The sequence below is a fragment of the Acomys minous genome (genome assembly GCF_964271855.1).
Source record: "Acomys minous genome assembly, chromosome: 10".
NCBI classification, from domain to species: domain Eukaryota; kingdom Metazoa; phylum Chordata; class Mammalia; order Rodentia; family Muridae; genus Acomys; species Acomys minous.
The window spans coordinates 66,287,530-66,304,532 of NC_140491.1; the positions used below are offsets into that span (position 1 = coordinate 66,287,530).

General features: G+C 49.4%; 1 protein-coding gene across 3 annotated transcripts in view; it reads left to right on the forward strand.

Annotated features, from left to right (window-relative positions):
• The window catches only part of AK8 (adenylate kinase 8), a 109,695-nt gene that overhangs the window by 22,954 nt on the left and 69,738 nt on the right, over positions 1-17,003 (forward strand). For all 3 annotated transcript variants that reach the window (XM_084798105.1, XM_084798106.1, XM_084798107.1), the window contains exons 6-9: positions 8,060-8,141; positions 8,676-8,747; positions 10,292-10,492; positions 15,116-15,247. In XM_084798105.1, the coding sequence (XP_084654231.1) occupies positions 8,060-8,141; positions 8,676-8,747; positions 10,292-10,492; positions 15,116-15,247 (487 nt within the window). The remainder of the gene's footprint in view (positions 1-8,059; positions 8,142-8,675; positions 8,748-10,291; positions 10,493-15,115; positions 15,248-17,003) is intronic.

Below are 17,003 nucleotides of genomic sequence, written 5' to 3' on the forward strand. Positions count from 1 at the left end.
TCTCTCTGTCTGTCTGTCTGTCTCTCTCTCTCTCTCCCTGTCTCTCCCTGTCTCTCTCTCTCTCTCTCTCTTTCTCTCTCTCTCTCTCTCTCTCCCTCCCTCCCCCCCTCTCTCTATATATATACACATATAAAATGTATATATATTATATATATGTATATAACACACATATATATTTATAACACACACACACACACATATATATATATGTAGAGAGAGACAGAGACAGAGACAGATGACAGACAGACAGAGAGAGAGAAAGGAAAGTCAGTGTCTTAGGGTTTTATTGCTGTGAAAGAGACACCATGACCATGGCAACTCTCATAAAGGAAAATATTTAACTGAGGCTGGCTTACAGTGTCAGGTTTAGTTCTTTACCATCATAGTGGTGTGCAGGTAGACATGGCGCCAGAGGAGTGAGTTCTGCGTCTAGATCCGCAGGCTTCAAGGAGAGACTGCATCACTGGATGTAGCTTGAGCACATAAGATATCAAAGCCCACCCCGCAGTGACACACTTCCTCTAACGAGGCCACATCTCCTAATAGTGCCACAACCTATGGGCTAGCATATATCAAGGTCACAGAGAATCTGGGCCACGCATATAAAGAACGGTTCCTGAGCCGGGCAGTGGTGGCGCACGCCTTTAATCCCAGCACTCGGGAGGCAGAGGCAGAGGCAGGTGGATCCCTGTGAGTTCGAGGCCAACCTGGTCTACAATGTGCGTCTAGGACAGTCAAGGCTACACAGAGAGACCCTGCCTCGAAAAACAAAACCAACAAACAAAAACAAACAAAAAGAACAGTTCACGTTTCTCAAAGTTATGATGGCCACAGCAAAACTAGTCAAGTCCACCCATCTTTACCCCTGAGCCATCTCACTGGGCCGCCTTTCTCTTACGACAGCCTAGCATTTCATTTAGAGAAAAAGGAGGGGCCAGTGTTGAGTTTCCAAAGCCTGTTAGACTTGCCTTGGTGACTCAGACTTTGGACCAAGGGAATGTGATTGCAGTCCAAGCCTCCAGCCTCTGCTGGCCTCCTGGGACCCCTGGAAGATCCAGCCAGGAGGCTCCCACATGGCTCCAATGGAGCCTTCTCTAGTGTCCTCGGTTGGACTGAGAAGATGAGGGGGCGTTCTGGGGGAACCCCCAGGGAGCACTCATATTCTGACTTCCCTTTGAGGAGCCAGGGAGGGAAGGAAACACATCACAAAGGCAGCGGCCCAGAGGGCAGCCAGGCTTCCCACAGGCCTGGCTAATTGTGCTTTGATAAGTCAGGAGAGCAGGAAAGGCCAGTGTTGTGCACGATGCAGGCCGAGCCTTGCTGCGTCAGGCTGTGCTCTGCTGCGCCTCGCCAACTTCCCTGGGCTGCCGGGCCTCTCTGCTTCCCTTTCTTGCAGCTGTGACATCTGCTCGGTGCCTGTCCCTCCTGTGATACCATGCCCCTTGCAGCTGTGCAGACCCCCCAGCTCTGTGCGGAGTGCCCTGAGCATACGGCCTTTTTGATGTGTGATAAAACAGAGCCAAGCCACGGGGGTACGGTGAGCTAAGGCATTGGAATATCAATTAACCTGCTCGGAACAAAGCTGGGGCTCCAGTGTGGAGCAGACAACTCACAGAAGTGTCAGGAAGATGGATAATGTATCTAATTAGGGGTTTGCCTGATACCTCCTCCCCAGGCCACTCCTGGCCACCAGACCTGCGAACCTAGCAGAGCTCAGTGGTGGCGACTGTCTCAGTGTCCCTGGCATGGCCGCCATCCGCTGGTGTTTCCTGATTAACTGCTTCTTGCTTTGCTGAACGTGTTCTCAGCTCTGATTGCTGTTCGCCCTGGAAAGTTGCACTCCGTCCTGCAGCCGTGAAGGGAGCCTCTGCGAGCACGTGTGCTCCGAGGAGGAAGGCTTTCTGAGTGCTGAACCTCGGGGCGCTCACACGGAGGCCTTTATCCAGCCTCTGTCCCTCCAAGGGCAACTGATGTTAGACCCACGTGGATAGAGGTAGGGGTGTCATGGTTGCCTGCCCTGTGTGGCAGGGAGCTGGGGGTGTCAAGCCTCGGGAGCCTCCGTTCTCACTTATCGTCCAAGTCAGAGCACACCTGAAGTCTCCAACCCACACAGGATGCTACCACAAGGTCCGGAGTCGGGGAGGTGTCCGTTGTTTTACTGCCCTTTCCAGGTCATTGGGAACCCAGTTTCCGCTTGTGCAGAGTGGGCGAGCGCTGTTCCTGTGAATTGCTGTAAGGGCTTTGGGCCGTGTGCTGAAACCCGCAGTGCACGCTTGCGCAGTTGAGGCGATATTAAAATCAAGTCTTTCTGGGAGGGCTTGCCTCTTCCGCCTTCCAGAAGTGACTCAAACCTGCAATCCCAGAACTTGAAGGTTGAGCTGAGGCAGGAGGATTGCTACAGCAGGGATGAGACCAGCCTAGTCTACATACCAAGACCTCGGCTTTAAAGCAAAGAAAGGCTGGGTGCCACATGCCTTTAATCCCAGCACCCAGGAGGCAGAGGCAGGTGGCTCTCTGAGTTCAAGGCCAGCTTGGTTTATAGAAAATGTTCCAGGAAAGCCAGGGCTATGCAGAGAAGCCCTGGGTCAGAAAACCAAAATCCAAACCAAACAAACAAAAGGGAGGCTCAAAACTGACCAGCTCTTGTACTAGAGGATGATTTCCACTGCCCAAACCCATCATAGGAAACGTGTGTGTGCATGTGTGCGTGTGTGTGTGTGTGTGTGTGTGTGTGTGTGTGTGTGTGTGTGTGTGTAAGAATTTAGCTGATGTTCCCGAGGAGGGCACCTGTCCCCTCTTCCAGATCTAAAAGGGAGGGAGCGGGCTGCAGCTGCGCCTCAGTCCCTGCGGTCCCTCACAACTGTAGGAGTCCCTCCCCCTGCACATAACAAGGTCAGTTGCCTATAACAAGGACTTGAGGGATCCAAAGGCTGTTAATTTTTTTCTCTCTCTTTTACTTCATTAGTTCTGAAACCAAGGCTCTGTGGTAGTATTTCCCTATATAAAGAATTAATGAAAGCTTGCCTGGTTTTTCCAATGTGCTTTAGCTGTAAATTTGTTTAGCTTCTTATAAAACCATCCATGGAGGCTGTTGGCACCTAAATATTTCACTAGTGAAGAAATGGGGGCATGCTAGTGTGTGGATGTGCATGTGTATATGCATGTGTGTGTGTGTGTGTGTGTGTGTGTGTAGGTCAGAGGTCAACATCTGATGTCATCTTCTATTTCTCTCCACCTTGTTTGTTTGTTTGGTTGGTTTTGAGACAAGGTCTCTCTGTGTAGTATTGGCTATCCTGTACTCACTCTATAGACTTAGGCTGGCCTCGAACCCAGAGATCAGCCTGCCTCTGCCTCTGCCTCTGCCTCCCCAGTGCTGGGATTAAAGGTATGCACTTACCCAGCTCCACCTTATTTTTTGAGGCAGTCTCTCACTGAACCTGGAGCTTGCCATTTTAGTTAGGCTGGCTAACCAGCAAGCCCCTGAGATTTTCTTGTCTCTAGTTTATCAGAATTGGGGTTTTAGGCATACACTACCACATCTGACTATTTCTTTTTAACTTTATTTTATATGCATTGGTTTGAGGGGGTTCAGATCCCCTGGAACTGGAGTTACAGATAGTTGTGAGCTGCCGTGTGGGTGCTGGGAACTGAACCCAGATCTTCTGGAAGAGTCGCCAGTGCTCTTAATCACTGAGCCATCTCTCCAGCTCCACATCTGACTTTTTTTTTTTTTAATGAAACCTCGGGGACACGGTTTATTTTTATTTATTTATTTTAAAGATTTATTTATTATGTATACAGATCTCATTATAGATGGTTGTGAGCCAACATATGGTTGCTGGGATTTGAACTCATGACCTTTGGAAGAGCTGTCAGTGCTCCTAACCTCTGAGCCATCTCTCCAGCCCCCACATCTGACTTTTTTAATGTATATCCTGAGGAATTAAAACTTGGCCCCCATGTTTGGGCAGCACATTTTTATTCTAAAGAAAGATGACCATTTTCCAGGACCTGCTCTCCATGTTGTAAGTCAGGATGTGGGGTGTAGGCTCACCCCCTCTGTCCATCCTCTGACCACAGAGACACTGAATCCTCAGGATACCTGGGAGGAAGGTCTCTGACAAGGGGAGGCCGTATTTTGCCTCAGTCCACTGTGAAGTGGACTTGAAGCCATTTGCTTGCTTACTTTCACTCTTACAAAGTTCAAATCTAAAGGTATAGATCTTGCCTGTGTGTGTGTGTGTGTGTGTGTGTGTGTGTGTGTGTGTGTGTGTGTGTTCTAACTCTAGGCTCTCTGGACTTGAAGGGACTCAGGAAATTGTTGAATGCAAAGATTGCTGAGGGACATAAAACCAACAGAAAGATGAGTCATTGACTTCTGCCACGGAACATCAGCTGCTCATGAATTAATCTACGCCAGCAGTCCCATCCCAAAGTCCTCAGAGCTTCTGTCTTGAAACTCAACCAAAAATGTTTAGATGCTCACTTGAAAGAATACATTTTTGAGAAAAAAAAAAAAAAGAAGAGGAAACGTGTTCTATTAAATATAGAACAATGAATTATAAAATTGTGAAAACGACAGGCAGGAAGAGGTGACAGCCATCACAGCTTAAGAAGAGAAGCATCTGGTGGGGGGAGGGGCTGCTCTGAGCCAAGGTTGGGATGCCTGGGAGCCTCGAGGCAGCAAAGGAGATTTTAGCCTCGTGGTCACAAAAGAAAACCTGCCTCTATTAAACATGAAGTGTAAAATCGTGAGAGAGCGTGGTTTAAATACAAGTGGATATTTACCTCCTTTCATGGTAGGAAAGGCCTTTTTATACATCCACAGACACCATAGTCCAAAACAGGGATCCTGGCACCCATGTAACAAAAATAAATCAGTGTGTGACAAACAACACTGCACACACTTGGCGGTCACGGCAAACCTTGGAAAGTGTGGCAACAGTCTGCCTCAAATGGCTGCCGTCGTGTTTGCCAATGTGCGTTTGCTTCTTTTTTCTTTTTCTTATTTTAAAAATTAAGGTATTCATACTACATCTAAATTGTTATCCCATCCTTTGTATCCTCCCATTTCTCCCTCACTCCCGCTTCCCCCTACTCCCCTACCCTATGTCTATGACTGAGGGGGACCTCCTCCCCTGTATATGCTCATAGGGTATCAAGTCTCTTCTTGGTAGCCTGTTATCCTTCCTCTGAGTGCCACCGGGCCTCCCCTTCAGGGGGATGTGGTCAAATATGGGGCACCAGAGTTCGTGTAAAAGTCAGTCCCCACTCTCCACTCAACTGTGGAGTCAGTGTTTGCTTCTTGATATGTAAATTAGAGCCGTCTGAGGATGTGTTCTGTTCTGCTGGACAGGTTTTCTCCCAGGGTAGTGTCCAGCATTGGTAACTGCCAGGTGTGGGGTGGGGAGACAGGAGCTCTGCCCCACAAGTATAAACTGTGCTGTGATGAGAGCTAGCCAGGCAGGTAAGAGTGCTGCAGCTCTTTGGAAGACCTGAGTTCAGTTCCTGCCACCGACATCAGGTGGTTCACCACTGCCTGTAACTTCAGCCCAGGGAATCTGATGTCTCTTTCTGGCCTCTGAGGGCATCCACACACACATGGCACACTCAGACTCACAGACACATAAATAAAATAACAATCTTTAAAGCAAATATAGGCTGAGTGTGGTGGCGCATGCCTTTAATCCCAGCACTCGGGAGACAGAGGCAGGCAGATCACTGTGAGTTTGAGGACAGCCTGGTCTACAAAACAGGTCTAGGATAGCTAAGGCTACACAGAGAAACTCTGTCTCAAAAATCCAAAAAACCAAAAATAAATAAATAAATAAATAAAGCAAATATATATATATATATGTATACATACATACATATATATGTACACACACACACACACACACACACACACACACACACACACACACACACACCTCTGGAGTGCTGAAATTAAAGGTGTGACCCACCATGCTTGGCCCAGGAAAATACCACTTTTAATTTGGATTATTTGAGACAAGATGATACACCTTTAGTCCATATTTTTTGAAGTGCAAAATTCAGTCTTTAAGCTGGGTCAGTCCTTGTGCTGGCAGCCTGGATAAAGGACATGGGAGACAGAAGCTGGCTCTCTCTGCCTGCTTCTCTCCCTCTCCCTAGCCAGCCCATTCCTTCACTGGCACTGGGCCACTTCTTTGGGATTCCAGCGTATACTGAAGAGCAGCTGAGACACCCCGCTTTGTGGACCGAGCCACTCCTAGATTCTTGGGGTTTTCATTTATAGCCAGCCATTGTTGGACTAGTTGAACCACAAGGTCGGTCTCTCTCTCTCTCTCTCTCTCTCTCTCTCTCTCTCTCTCTCTCTCTCTCTCACACACACACACACACACACACACTGTTTATTAGAATAATTCACAGCTAATTCAGTGCCTATGAATGAAAAGTTCAAGAATTCAGGAGTTGCGAAGTCCACAAGGCTGGGTGTCTCAGCTGGTCTTCAGTAGATGTCAGAATTCTGAAGGAGGAGGAGAAGAAAAGGAGAAAGGAGAAAAGAGAAAGAAGAAAAAGAAGAGAAGGAAGAGGAAGAATGAGAGAAAGGGAGGAAGGAAAGAAAGAGAAAGAAAAGAAAAAAGAAAGAAGAGGGTGTCTCTCATGCCAGTGAAGGAATGGACTTGCTAGCAGGGTCAGGAGCAAACAGGCAGAGTGGGGAAGAGAGGAGGTGGGGGCAGGGAGGGGGAGAGAGAGAGGAGAGGAGATTCCTTCTTCCGTAGGCTTCCGGCAGAAGGTGTGGCCCAGATTAAAGGCGTGTCTTCCCACCACAAAGATCAGGATTATAAGTGGGTCTTCCTACTTCAGTCTCAGCGGAACTCCCTCCCAGGTGTGCCCTCCACTTTCTGATTCTAGTTAATTCCAGATGTAAGTTGTTGATGAGGACTAGCCATCGCAGATGGTGAAAATTGTTTACAGATTTATGAAGCTGTGGGTGAAGCTAGCACCATGGCTCGGCCACTTAGGAGGTGTGATATAAACCTTCAAAAACAGAGGCAGGAAGGCGCAGCGTGAAACCATGCGGGTGGTAGCGGTGGCAGCTGGAGGGAGCCAGGGCATCAGATGCCCGCTATGTTTGTGTTCCTGAGCACTGGTTCTGTGCTCTGAAGATAAGTGAGCAGTTGCCAAGGTGATGCAGTTGTCAGGCAGGCTTCTTTTGTTTCCATTTCCAGCCCTCTTTAGGCCTTCTAAAATCGAATCTAAAATAGGGAGGGGCTGCTCAGTGGGTTAAGGTGTTTGCTGTCAACACTGATGACCCAAGTTCAATCCCCAGGACCCACATGGTAGAAGGAGAGAACTAACTCTTGAAAATTGTCTTCTGGCCAGGCAGTAGTGGCACACTCCATTAATCCCAGCACTCGGGAGGCAGAGGCAGGCGGATCTCTGTGAGTTCGAGGCCAGCCTGGTCTACAAAGCAAGTCCAGGATAGCCAAGGCTACACAGAGAAACCCTGTCTTGAAAATCAAAAAAAAAAAAAAAAAGGAGAGAGAGAGAGAGAGAGAGAGAGAAGAAAGAAAATTGTCTTTTGACCTCCACATGTGTGCTAGGCAAGTGCACATCTATCCAAGTAATGCACACTCTCACACAGCACGCACTCATGCATACCTACCCACCCACCTATGTATGCATGCACAAAATAAATGTATGTTTAAAAAATATAGGGGGGCTGGAGAGATGGCTCAGTGGTTAAGAGCACTGTCTGATCTTGCAGAGGTCCTGAGTTCAATTCCCAGCAAGCATAGGGTGGCTCACAACCATCTATACTGAGATCTGGTGCCCTCTTCTGGTGTGCAGGCACACATGCAGGCAGAGCACTGTATACATAATAAACAAACAACAACATAGGGAAGGGGCTGGAGAGGTCTTCCAGAGGACCCAGGTTCAGTTCCCAGCACTCACATGGCAGCTCACAACTCAAGGTCCAGTGGCTCCGACTCCCTCACACATACATGTTGGCCAAACACCAAATAAATAATTTTAGAAAATAGTGAAGAGCCCCTCCTTGCTCTTTTTCTAGGGCTGGGTCCTGGACGGCATCCCTGAGAGGCGGGAACAGGCGCTGATGCTCCAGACCCTGGGGCTGATGCCCAAGCATGTCAGTGAGTACACCCTGGCCCCAGCTGCCCTAAGCACACAGTACAAGCCCTGCACTGCATCACTGGCCGCCTCCCATCCTGCAGTACAAGCCCTGCACTGCATCACTGGCTGCCTCCCATCCTCCACCCTGGGCCCACTCACTGCCTGCAGGAGGGTTTCAAGGGCCAGGGATCCAGCAAGAAAAAGACACATCAGGTGAAATCCAGCACATCCACAGAGCTAAACGTGCTCACAGCTTGTCATTAAAAAAGGCAGTATTCTTCATGTCAGGAATCCCCCTGTTGCGGGCCTCTTTAGGAAGCCAAGGGAAGAGGAGGCAGGGTCGAATCACAAAGATGTCTGCATGGTGATTTTCCACAGTGAAAATTGATGGCCAGTGACATGTTCTACAATGGGCTGGTCTCAGAAATGGCTTAGTGCCATCTGGGGGATGGGTGACACGGTGGGGGCGGAATATTATCTATCACACAGCAGAGGTCTCAGACATGTGGCACCTGAGCCCAGCACACCTGGTTTTTCCTTTCTTCTCTGCCCAGTTGTGCTTAATGCTCCTGACACAGTCCTGATTGAGAGAAATGTGGGGAAGCGGATCGACCCTGTCACTGGAGGTATGGCGCCCCCACCCCACGGGATTTAAGAACAGTGAGAACCTGCCCCCGGCCCACTCTGCTCTAGACACTCAGGGCCCACACAGCGGCGAGGGCCTGTCTCAGAGCCCGAAGCCACTGGGGACAGAAATCCCAGCAGGTGGGAGAAGAGGGCCATGTTCTCAGGTGACCATGGATGCTGGGGATTGCACAGTGGACGTTGTGCAGGGGCCGCTGTCCCTCTTCCTGGGGAACTGTGGCCCACGTTGCTTGGTTCTGAGTGTGGAAGAGTAAGGCGCACGCGTTTCCTGAGGAATTGGCCTGTGCCACAAACGGGATCTTCAATCACCATATCCTCAGAGCTGGGGCATGAGGGGAAGGTCCCTCTCTTGGGCTTGGTTTTTTCTGGACTTGAGGTGAAAGCTCATATTGCTATGAGGAGGAGCTGAGTCTACAGGCCCACCTCAGGGCCTAGCACAAAGTCAACAAGCATTCAGGGACCGGTGGCTGCCGTTAGCCGAGAGGTAGCGCTGTATTCTTCTTCTTCTTCTTCTTCTTCTTCTTCTTCTTCTTCTTCTTCTTCTTCTTCTTCTTCTTCTTCTTCTTCTTCTTCTTCTTCTCCTTCTTCTCCTTCTTCTCCTTCTTCTCCTTCTTCTCCTTCTTCTCCTTCTTCTTCTTCTTCTTCTTCTTCAAGTTTTATTTACTTATTATGAAGTATACAGTGCTCTGCCTGCATGTACACCTGAAGGCCAGAAGAGGGCACCAGATCTCATTACAGATGGTTGTGAGCCACCGTGTGGTTGCTGGGAATTGAACTTAAGCCCTTGGAACAGTAGCCAGTGCTCTTAACCTCTGAGCCACCTCTCCAGCCCGTATTTTTCTTTTTTTTAAAAGCTGATTTAGTTACTTATTTGAGTGCTCTGTTTGCATGTGCACCTGCATACCAGAAGAGAGGGCATTAGCTCTCATTATAGATGGTTGTGAGCCACCACGTGGTTGCCGGGAATTGAAACCAGGACCTCTGGAAGAGCAGATGGTGCTCTTACCTCCTGAGCCACTTCTTGTCTTTTTTCTTGAGACGATGTTTCATATGGTGTGGGTTGGTCTTGTGCTTGCTATGTAGGCAAGGATGACCTTGAACTTCTGATCCTCCTGCCTCCCTATTGAAGCCCTTAAGAATAGAGAGCCACTTGAGGGTCCCCAGCTTCCGGATGTCCTGGTGGGGGACTGGCCTATCAGCCATAGGTTGGAGGGAGTTGTCATGACTCCACCAAGCCTCTAAATATCACAGACCACCACACATGGTGTCTGAAGTGCCGGGAATCAAGCCCAGGGCTTTGTGCATCTGAGGCAAACACTCTACCAACCCGGCCACATCTATCCCCAACCCCATTGTTGTTTTCCTATTATGACTAACAGCTGATGTTACTTGTGCCCCGTTGTTGCTAGGACCCTTACCGGCTGGGCGTGGTCAGCCACACCCCTGGGCAGCAAAGACGGGCGGTGCAGCAGGGCCTGCAGCAGCCCTGGGTGGTACTCTAACCCCGTGCTTCTCCTTGGAGCAGAGATCTATCACACCACCTTCGACTGGCCCCCTGAGGCCGAAATACAGAACAGGCTGATAGAGCCAGATGGCATCTCAGAGATAGAGACGGCAAAGAGGCTGCTGGAGTACCACAGGAACATCATCAGGATCCTTCCTTCTTACCCCAAAATCCTGAAACAGATCAGCGCAGACCAGCCATGTGTGGACGTCTTCTACCAGGGTAAGTACCACAGGCCACCCCACCTCAGACCCACAGCAGGGCCGGGATCACTCTGAACACCTGACTGTGATTGTTAAACAAAATCCCAAACGACTGGTTTTACCAGTAGAGACTCAGGAGCCATACCGGGCGGGCATGGTGGCGCACGCCTTTCATCCCAGCACTGGGGAGGCAAAGGCAGGCAGATCTCTGTGAGTTTGAGGCCAGCCTCATCTACAGAGTGAGTGAGTTCCAGGACAGCCAGGGCTACACAGAGAAACCCTGTCTCGAAAAACCAAAAAAAAAAAAAAAAAAAAAAAGACTCAGGAACCAGATGCTGAGGTGAAGGTCTACTAGCTCAGAGAGGCAGAGAAAGCACCCAGCTGACCTTCCTCCTCAGCCCACATCCTATAAGGAAAGAGCCCCTTCACCTTCTCCATGCTGTCTTAAAAACCTTTCAAACCAAAGGTCCCGCCTTTCTATTTCCTGTGTGTGTCTCTATTAGTCCTCCCGCCTTCTTCTCACTCTCTATGGTATTTTTTTTCCCTTACTTTCACTGGTTGCTTGTTCCACCTCTTGATCTATGTTGGCTTTATTTAATCCTGTGTACAGAAAGCTCTTGGATTAAACGTGTGCTAGGGCTGAGCCACACCACTAGAAACAGGTTTTCCCAGTACACGATCTTGGGGTTCCCAGTGTGATCAAATATCCTGCCACCTCTGACTCCCTCCCCATCCCAGTGTCCCTCAGGCTGGCACCAGCAGTGGCTGGGATGTGTGGGCACCTGGGAGGCAGGTCACTGATGGGCCATGCCAGGGACCCTTAGAGACCCTGGCCTGCTTTCTGACATCTGGGTTGTGATTATAGCCCCAGATCACAGAGGGTTTGACAGTGTGTGGGTGTAAAGGACGGGAGGGGCCTGATGGTGGCAACGTTTTGAGTCCAGTTCGTGAAGGGAGAAGGAAGAAAAAAAAATGTACAAAGATTAAGACAAAAAGACATTCATCAATGCAAAGCAGGCAAGGTGACCCCATGAGCCAGCACAAACTGCCCACCACCCACCACCGCACTGCATGGCTGTCCGCATAAGTGACAGGTGCTTAGGGCCAGCCTTGCAGAAATGGGATAGTTATAAATATTAAAGAAGTATTTAAGTTTTGATATCTCAAAATCCACTTATCTCCTTCTGTCTGGTACCAGGGGAAAAAGCATTTAAAGTGTTTTGACACAGGAAAGTGACAGCAGACATTCGAGGCCCCTCATGGGCCCTTTTCTCGTGGGCTCTTTCAAATCTCTTCAAGGAAAAGAAAAACCGAGATAATGCTAGAGCTCGGTTGGTAGGGTGCTCGAATCCATGGCTTCTGCATAAAACCCAGCACACGCCTGCCAATATAGACTGGAGGGGCGGAAATTCAAGGTCATCTCTGTTACACAGAGACTTTTGTGGCCATCCTGGGCTGCAGGAAACTGTGTCTTTAAAAAAAAAAGTCACTTTAAGATGAATGTGGTGGTATAACCTTGTTTGGGTTTTTGTTTTGTTTTGTTTTTTTCTTTTCAACACAGGGTTTTCCTGTGTAGCCCTGGACTCGCTTTGTAGACCAGGCTGGCCTCGAACTCGCAAAGATCCACCTGCCTCTACCTCCCTGAGCGCTGGGATTACAGGCATGCACCACCATGCCCGGCTGTGGTAGATCCTTCTAAAGCCAGAGAGAGCTACGAGTGTGGTTCACAGGGAGAACGCTTGCCCAGGATGCTCAGGACGGTCCCTGCAAGGTCATCTTCGCCTGTGTATCACACTTGAGGGCAACTGAGACTACATGAGACCCTGTCATAAAAGGGAACACAAATAGTGTTTGCTTTGCAAGTAGTGAGAGCCTAAGTTAACCTCCAGCCTTTCATGTGAAAAGGCCAAAGTGTGACAGCGGGTCATGATGGGGCCTCTCTGCACACTCTGAGGAAGATCAGGCTCTCTCTGCTGGCTGCCATCCCTAGCAGGTGGCTATCTGGAAGGCAGCGTTGCTTGCCGTGTCAGATTGAGGCTGCTTGCAATTTTCCATAGCTTTACATCTCGGAAAGATCTTTAGCAGCAAACACACACTCGTAAGATAAACATCCACCGCGTTTATCTTATGCCACGGTTCCGAGTTTACATATTAATTACTTCTAAATTACTTAATTAAATTTAAAAGTTCATATGATCATTCATAAAGAATTCATGCCTGGAATTGTAAATAAAAACGTGAGCATCTAAATATTAATTATTATTAATTAATAATGCAGAGAGATAAATTGAAAACCAGGCTGCAAGATTCCCTCTGTGTTGCTTATTTAATCTCTTCACTGTGCACCCAGCAGCCGTCTATTTCTAGAAAGAATAGCTGGATGAGGGACTGTCTGGGGATCGTTACTTCTAATTAACTTAGTTATTTCCTGTAAATTAAGCATCATTTGTAAGCAGGCTGCTTCACTGCAGTGGCTGCGCTTTCCAGAGGTGCTGGGTTATGGAAGGCTCGGGAGTGGAGAGCCGTGCAAGGGTACCCTGCTTTGGGCTGTCTTAGAGGAGGAGTGGATGGCACCTCAGCCACAGCTCAGAGAGCTGCCATGACTGGATCAAGGCTCCAGACCCCACTTGCTCTCTGGACTCCATGACTAGAACAGTGGCTCCCTCGTGGAGTGGCAGGTTGACCAGATGAACATTTAACTGACTGAGCGGCTTGCACATGTTGTCTCAGTATGATGTGCCCACGACACGGCAACTACAGCCTCGGAGCTGTCAACTCTCACTCACCTGTGCCGCTGGGTTCTGAAGAGAGGGAACTGTAAACCCTAGTGACCAGTGCGCTTGTCCTGCAATGTTGCCAGGATTCAGGCCAGGCAGCCAGCTCAGCCAGCAGAGTGCTTACAGAGGCACGAGGGCTGGAGCTTGGATTCCCAGTGGCTGTGTTTAGAACAGGGGCCAATGAGATGATTCATCGGCAAAGGCGTTTACTACCGAGGCTGGCAACCTGAGTTTGATCCCCAGGACTCACATGGTGAAGGAGAGAACTGACCCCCTAAAATTGTCCTTTGACCTCCTCGCAGGCACTGTGGCATGTGTACATGCACATGCACACACACACACACACACACACACACACACACACACACACACACACATACGTTAAAGATTGTAACCCTAGTTATAGGGAGGCAGACACAGGTAAACTCCAGGTTCAGTGAGAAATCCTGGGGAAGAAAATAAAAGGTGGACAGTGACTAAGGAAGACACCCAACATTGACCTCGAGGCCTCATATGTGCACACATACACACCCACACACATCCATAAACATAAACATGTAGACCCATGTATATGCCATGCATGTAAAACCCCTCAAGGATTTCAGAGTCTGCATAGGAACAAATACTTTTGCTTTCTCAACTGGGCTGCTTTTTGCCTCACCATACTATTCACTTTCCAAGAAAAGACATTTGGCCATGTCTGAACACATTTATTGGTCATGTTGCTGGCACCCCATGATTAGAGGCCAGCATGGTCTTCAAATGCCCCTCCAACCAAGATCAGAAAAATCCCATAAAAGGCACACCTACACATCCCTCCTTACGATGCCTTCCTGAGGGAGACATGTTGGCCCAGTCCTTCCTCGGGACAGGCTCTCCTTGTCAAAGGAGGATTGGCAGGCACCACTCACAGCGGGCCTTGCACAGGACAGCCTGAGGGCCTTGGCAGGAGGTGAGGCCTCGGGGAGGAGACCTTACCTTGGAGGCTGTCAGGGATTGGCCCAAGTCTGCAGGCTTTTTGATGGGCAGTTGTCCTATGGGGGTCCCCACCAGGCAGCTCTCAGGCACCCCTCTGCCTGTTCCCCCAGCTCCCCTCTTCTGAGTGCATGCAGGAGGGGCATGCTTGGTGTGAAGTACCTCCTCCCTGAAATTTCCAGCACCCTGTGCCTTCCTACAGTGAAAGGCTCCCCATTGCTCAAGATGGTCACCCTGTCTTCCCACCTCTCTCTTCATCAAAGGCCAGAGCTGCAGCACAGGTCAGGAGAACGTAACTGAGTCGGCCCGCTCCTATGACCTATTTCATTCCTGCCTTTTTAGAGACTTGCAACAAAGTTAGTGTCCCTGGAGTGTGGCTGCACAAATTATTCTCCACCGATTGCTGAGTCCTTTAGAAGTCCCTGCACACCAGGTTCCTTCTCAGCCCAATGCACATATCAAAGCCTATGTGTGACATACAGCACACACCTCCCCTAGGAGACTAGCCTGGTCCCCCGGCCTTCAGGTTAGAGGCTCAGGCAGGATGAAGGCTAGAAACCATCTAACTGAGCAGTAAAATAAGAGATGCTTTCATGTCTAGGGTCAGCCTCCTACCTACAACGCACTCAGCCCCAATTCAAATTGGGGCAACCACGGCTGCCTGCAGCACACTGGTGTGGAGAGATTCCAGGGAGGGCTTGGAAATTGCATCACCCTCTGTGCGCCTCGGTGCCTGGGCCCAGCTGGGCAGGTCCTTCCCCCTGATGACCCCTCCCTTGTCATCAGAAGGTCCCGCTGTGCTGCAAGCAGGCAGAGCCCCTGCAGAGTTGTGAGCTGGCTTCCTTTCTCATGGGCCCTGGGTTTGATAGTCTCATATCTTTTTGTTTTAGTTCTGAGCTACGTCCAAACTGGCCACAGAAGCAATGCTCCGTTCACCCCCAAGGTGCTTCTGTGTGGGCCCTTAGGCAGTGGGAAGAGCCTGCAGGCCACCCTTCTGGCCCAGAAATACGGCCTTGTCAACAGTGAGTATCTCACCCAAAGTGTGTGGCTTCCTGCCTTCTGCCTGGCCAGGCTTTGTGTGTTCCTGGCTGGTAGTGAAGACCCCTTCCCACTTGGATCACCTCTGTGGGGATAAGAAGTTTTCCTTTAAAGGGCATCACCATAAAGACACAAACCAATAAAACACATCCACGGCCCAAAGGGCCGGAATATTCTAGCCGTCCATTCTCACACTCTCTGGAGCAATCTTCTTTTCGCTGTCCTCACAGGTGCTTCCAAGTGGCCCCTCCCTGGGCCCTGCTGTTTTATTCACAGCTCAGCTCCCCCAACCCAGGTCAGTATGACAACAGGCAACACTTTCTGCACCAGAGGAAGACATCCTGCTCTGCACCCTTTGAATAAATATTTCACCAGGCAGAGAGAAAAATATTGAAATCAGCTCTCTGGGTCTTTGCTGAGGTGCTCCCAGGTGGCCTTGGCTGCTGGCCTGCCTTAGTGGGATCAAGGGCTGGGAAGGAAGGAGAGACTGCTGCCGGCCCACCAAACAGTGCCGGGGGCATTTAAAGGTGCAGCCCCCTGTGTGCCACGGCCCAGCTGACTTCTCAGAAAACTACCTTCCCTCAACTTCACAAAGATGAGGTGGGGGTGATTCCATCTCACGGCAAGAGGCAGGTCCCCACCTCTCGGCGTTTCCTCTCAGCCTGAAGAACTTCCAGCGTTTCTTTCCCTTAACATCCGCCAGTGACAAACTCTCTCTCCTTTCATACGTCTGAAAATAACATTTTCTTGCCTTCATTTCTGAAGAATGCTCGTTACATATAGAAATCTGTGTTGACAGACCGGGGTTGTGGTTTTTCTCTCCCCTCAGTACTTTGAAGGTGCCATCCCACTGTCTGCTGGCCTGCGTGTTCTGATGAGAGCTCAGACTGTTTTGTGTTCTGTCACCAGCCTAGAGAAGCATCTTTTCTCCTCCTCTGGCTGCTTTTAGTTTAGTTTTGTTTTTTTTTCCCTCTCTTGTTGGCTTTTAGCAATCTGAGTACGGTTCATAAAGGAAGAGTTCTTCCTGGGACACACTGATTCCTGGATGTTGTATCTGTCACCAAAATCTGAAATACTGCCACCAGGGTCCTGGGTGTTTAATGTCCCTCTCCACCTCTCCCTGTTTGCAGATGACGTGTATGTTAGCCTGCCCACCACAGCCCTGCCCTGTCTGCCACCCTGTCCTGCGCTCAGTTTTAGATTCTACCATCTCAACTTTTCTTGCCTTTAGATCCCTGTGGATAAAGCGACGTTTCTCATTTTCTAGATTGTATTGTCTGGTTCCAGGGTTCCGTTTGTCTGCCAGAGGTCCCCACCTGTTTACTCATTTTTAACTGTTTTTTCCTTTAAGGTTAAAAATGCGCCTTATGCGCCACTGCTCTGAAGTATCGACATGCTAATTCTGATGATCTGCTGTCTATTGACCCGGTTCCATGGTCCTTTTCCTTTTTTTGCAAATCTTTGCATTTTTCTAATTTTTCCAGTAATTTTCATTTTCATACTTGGACACTTTGGTGCTTGCATTGAGAGTGGACTTTGTGCTTCTGTATTAAGAATTTTAAGTTCAGGGCCAGCAGGATGGCTCAGCGGAGGCCACTGGCTCACAGGCCTCATGGCCTGAGTTCTAGCCCCAGATCCAACAAGATGGCGGAGAAACACTGACCCCTGACACACACACACCAGAAACCAAACACCAAAAACTGCAGGTGACCAGGACTGCCTGCCGAGGCTGCCTGTTTT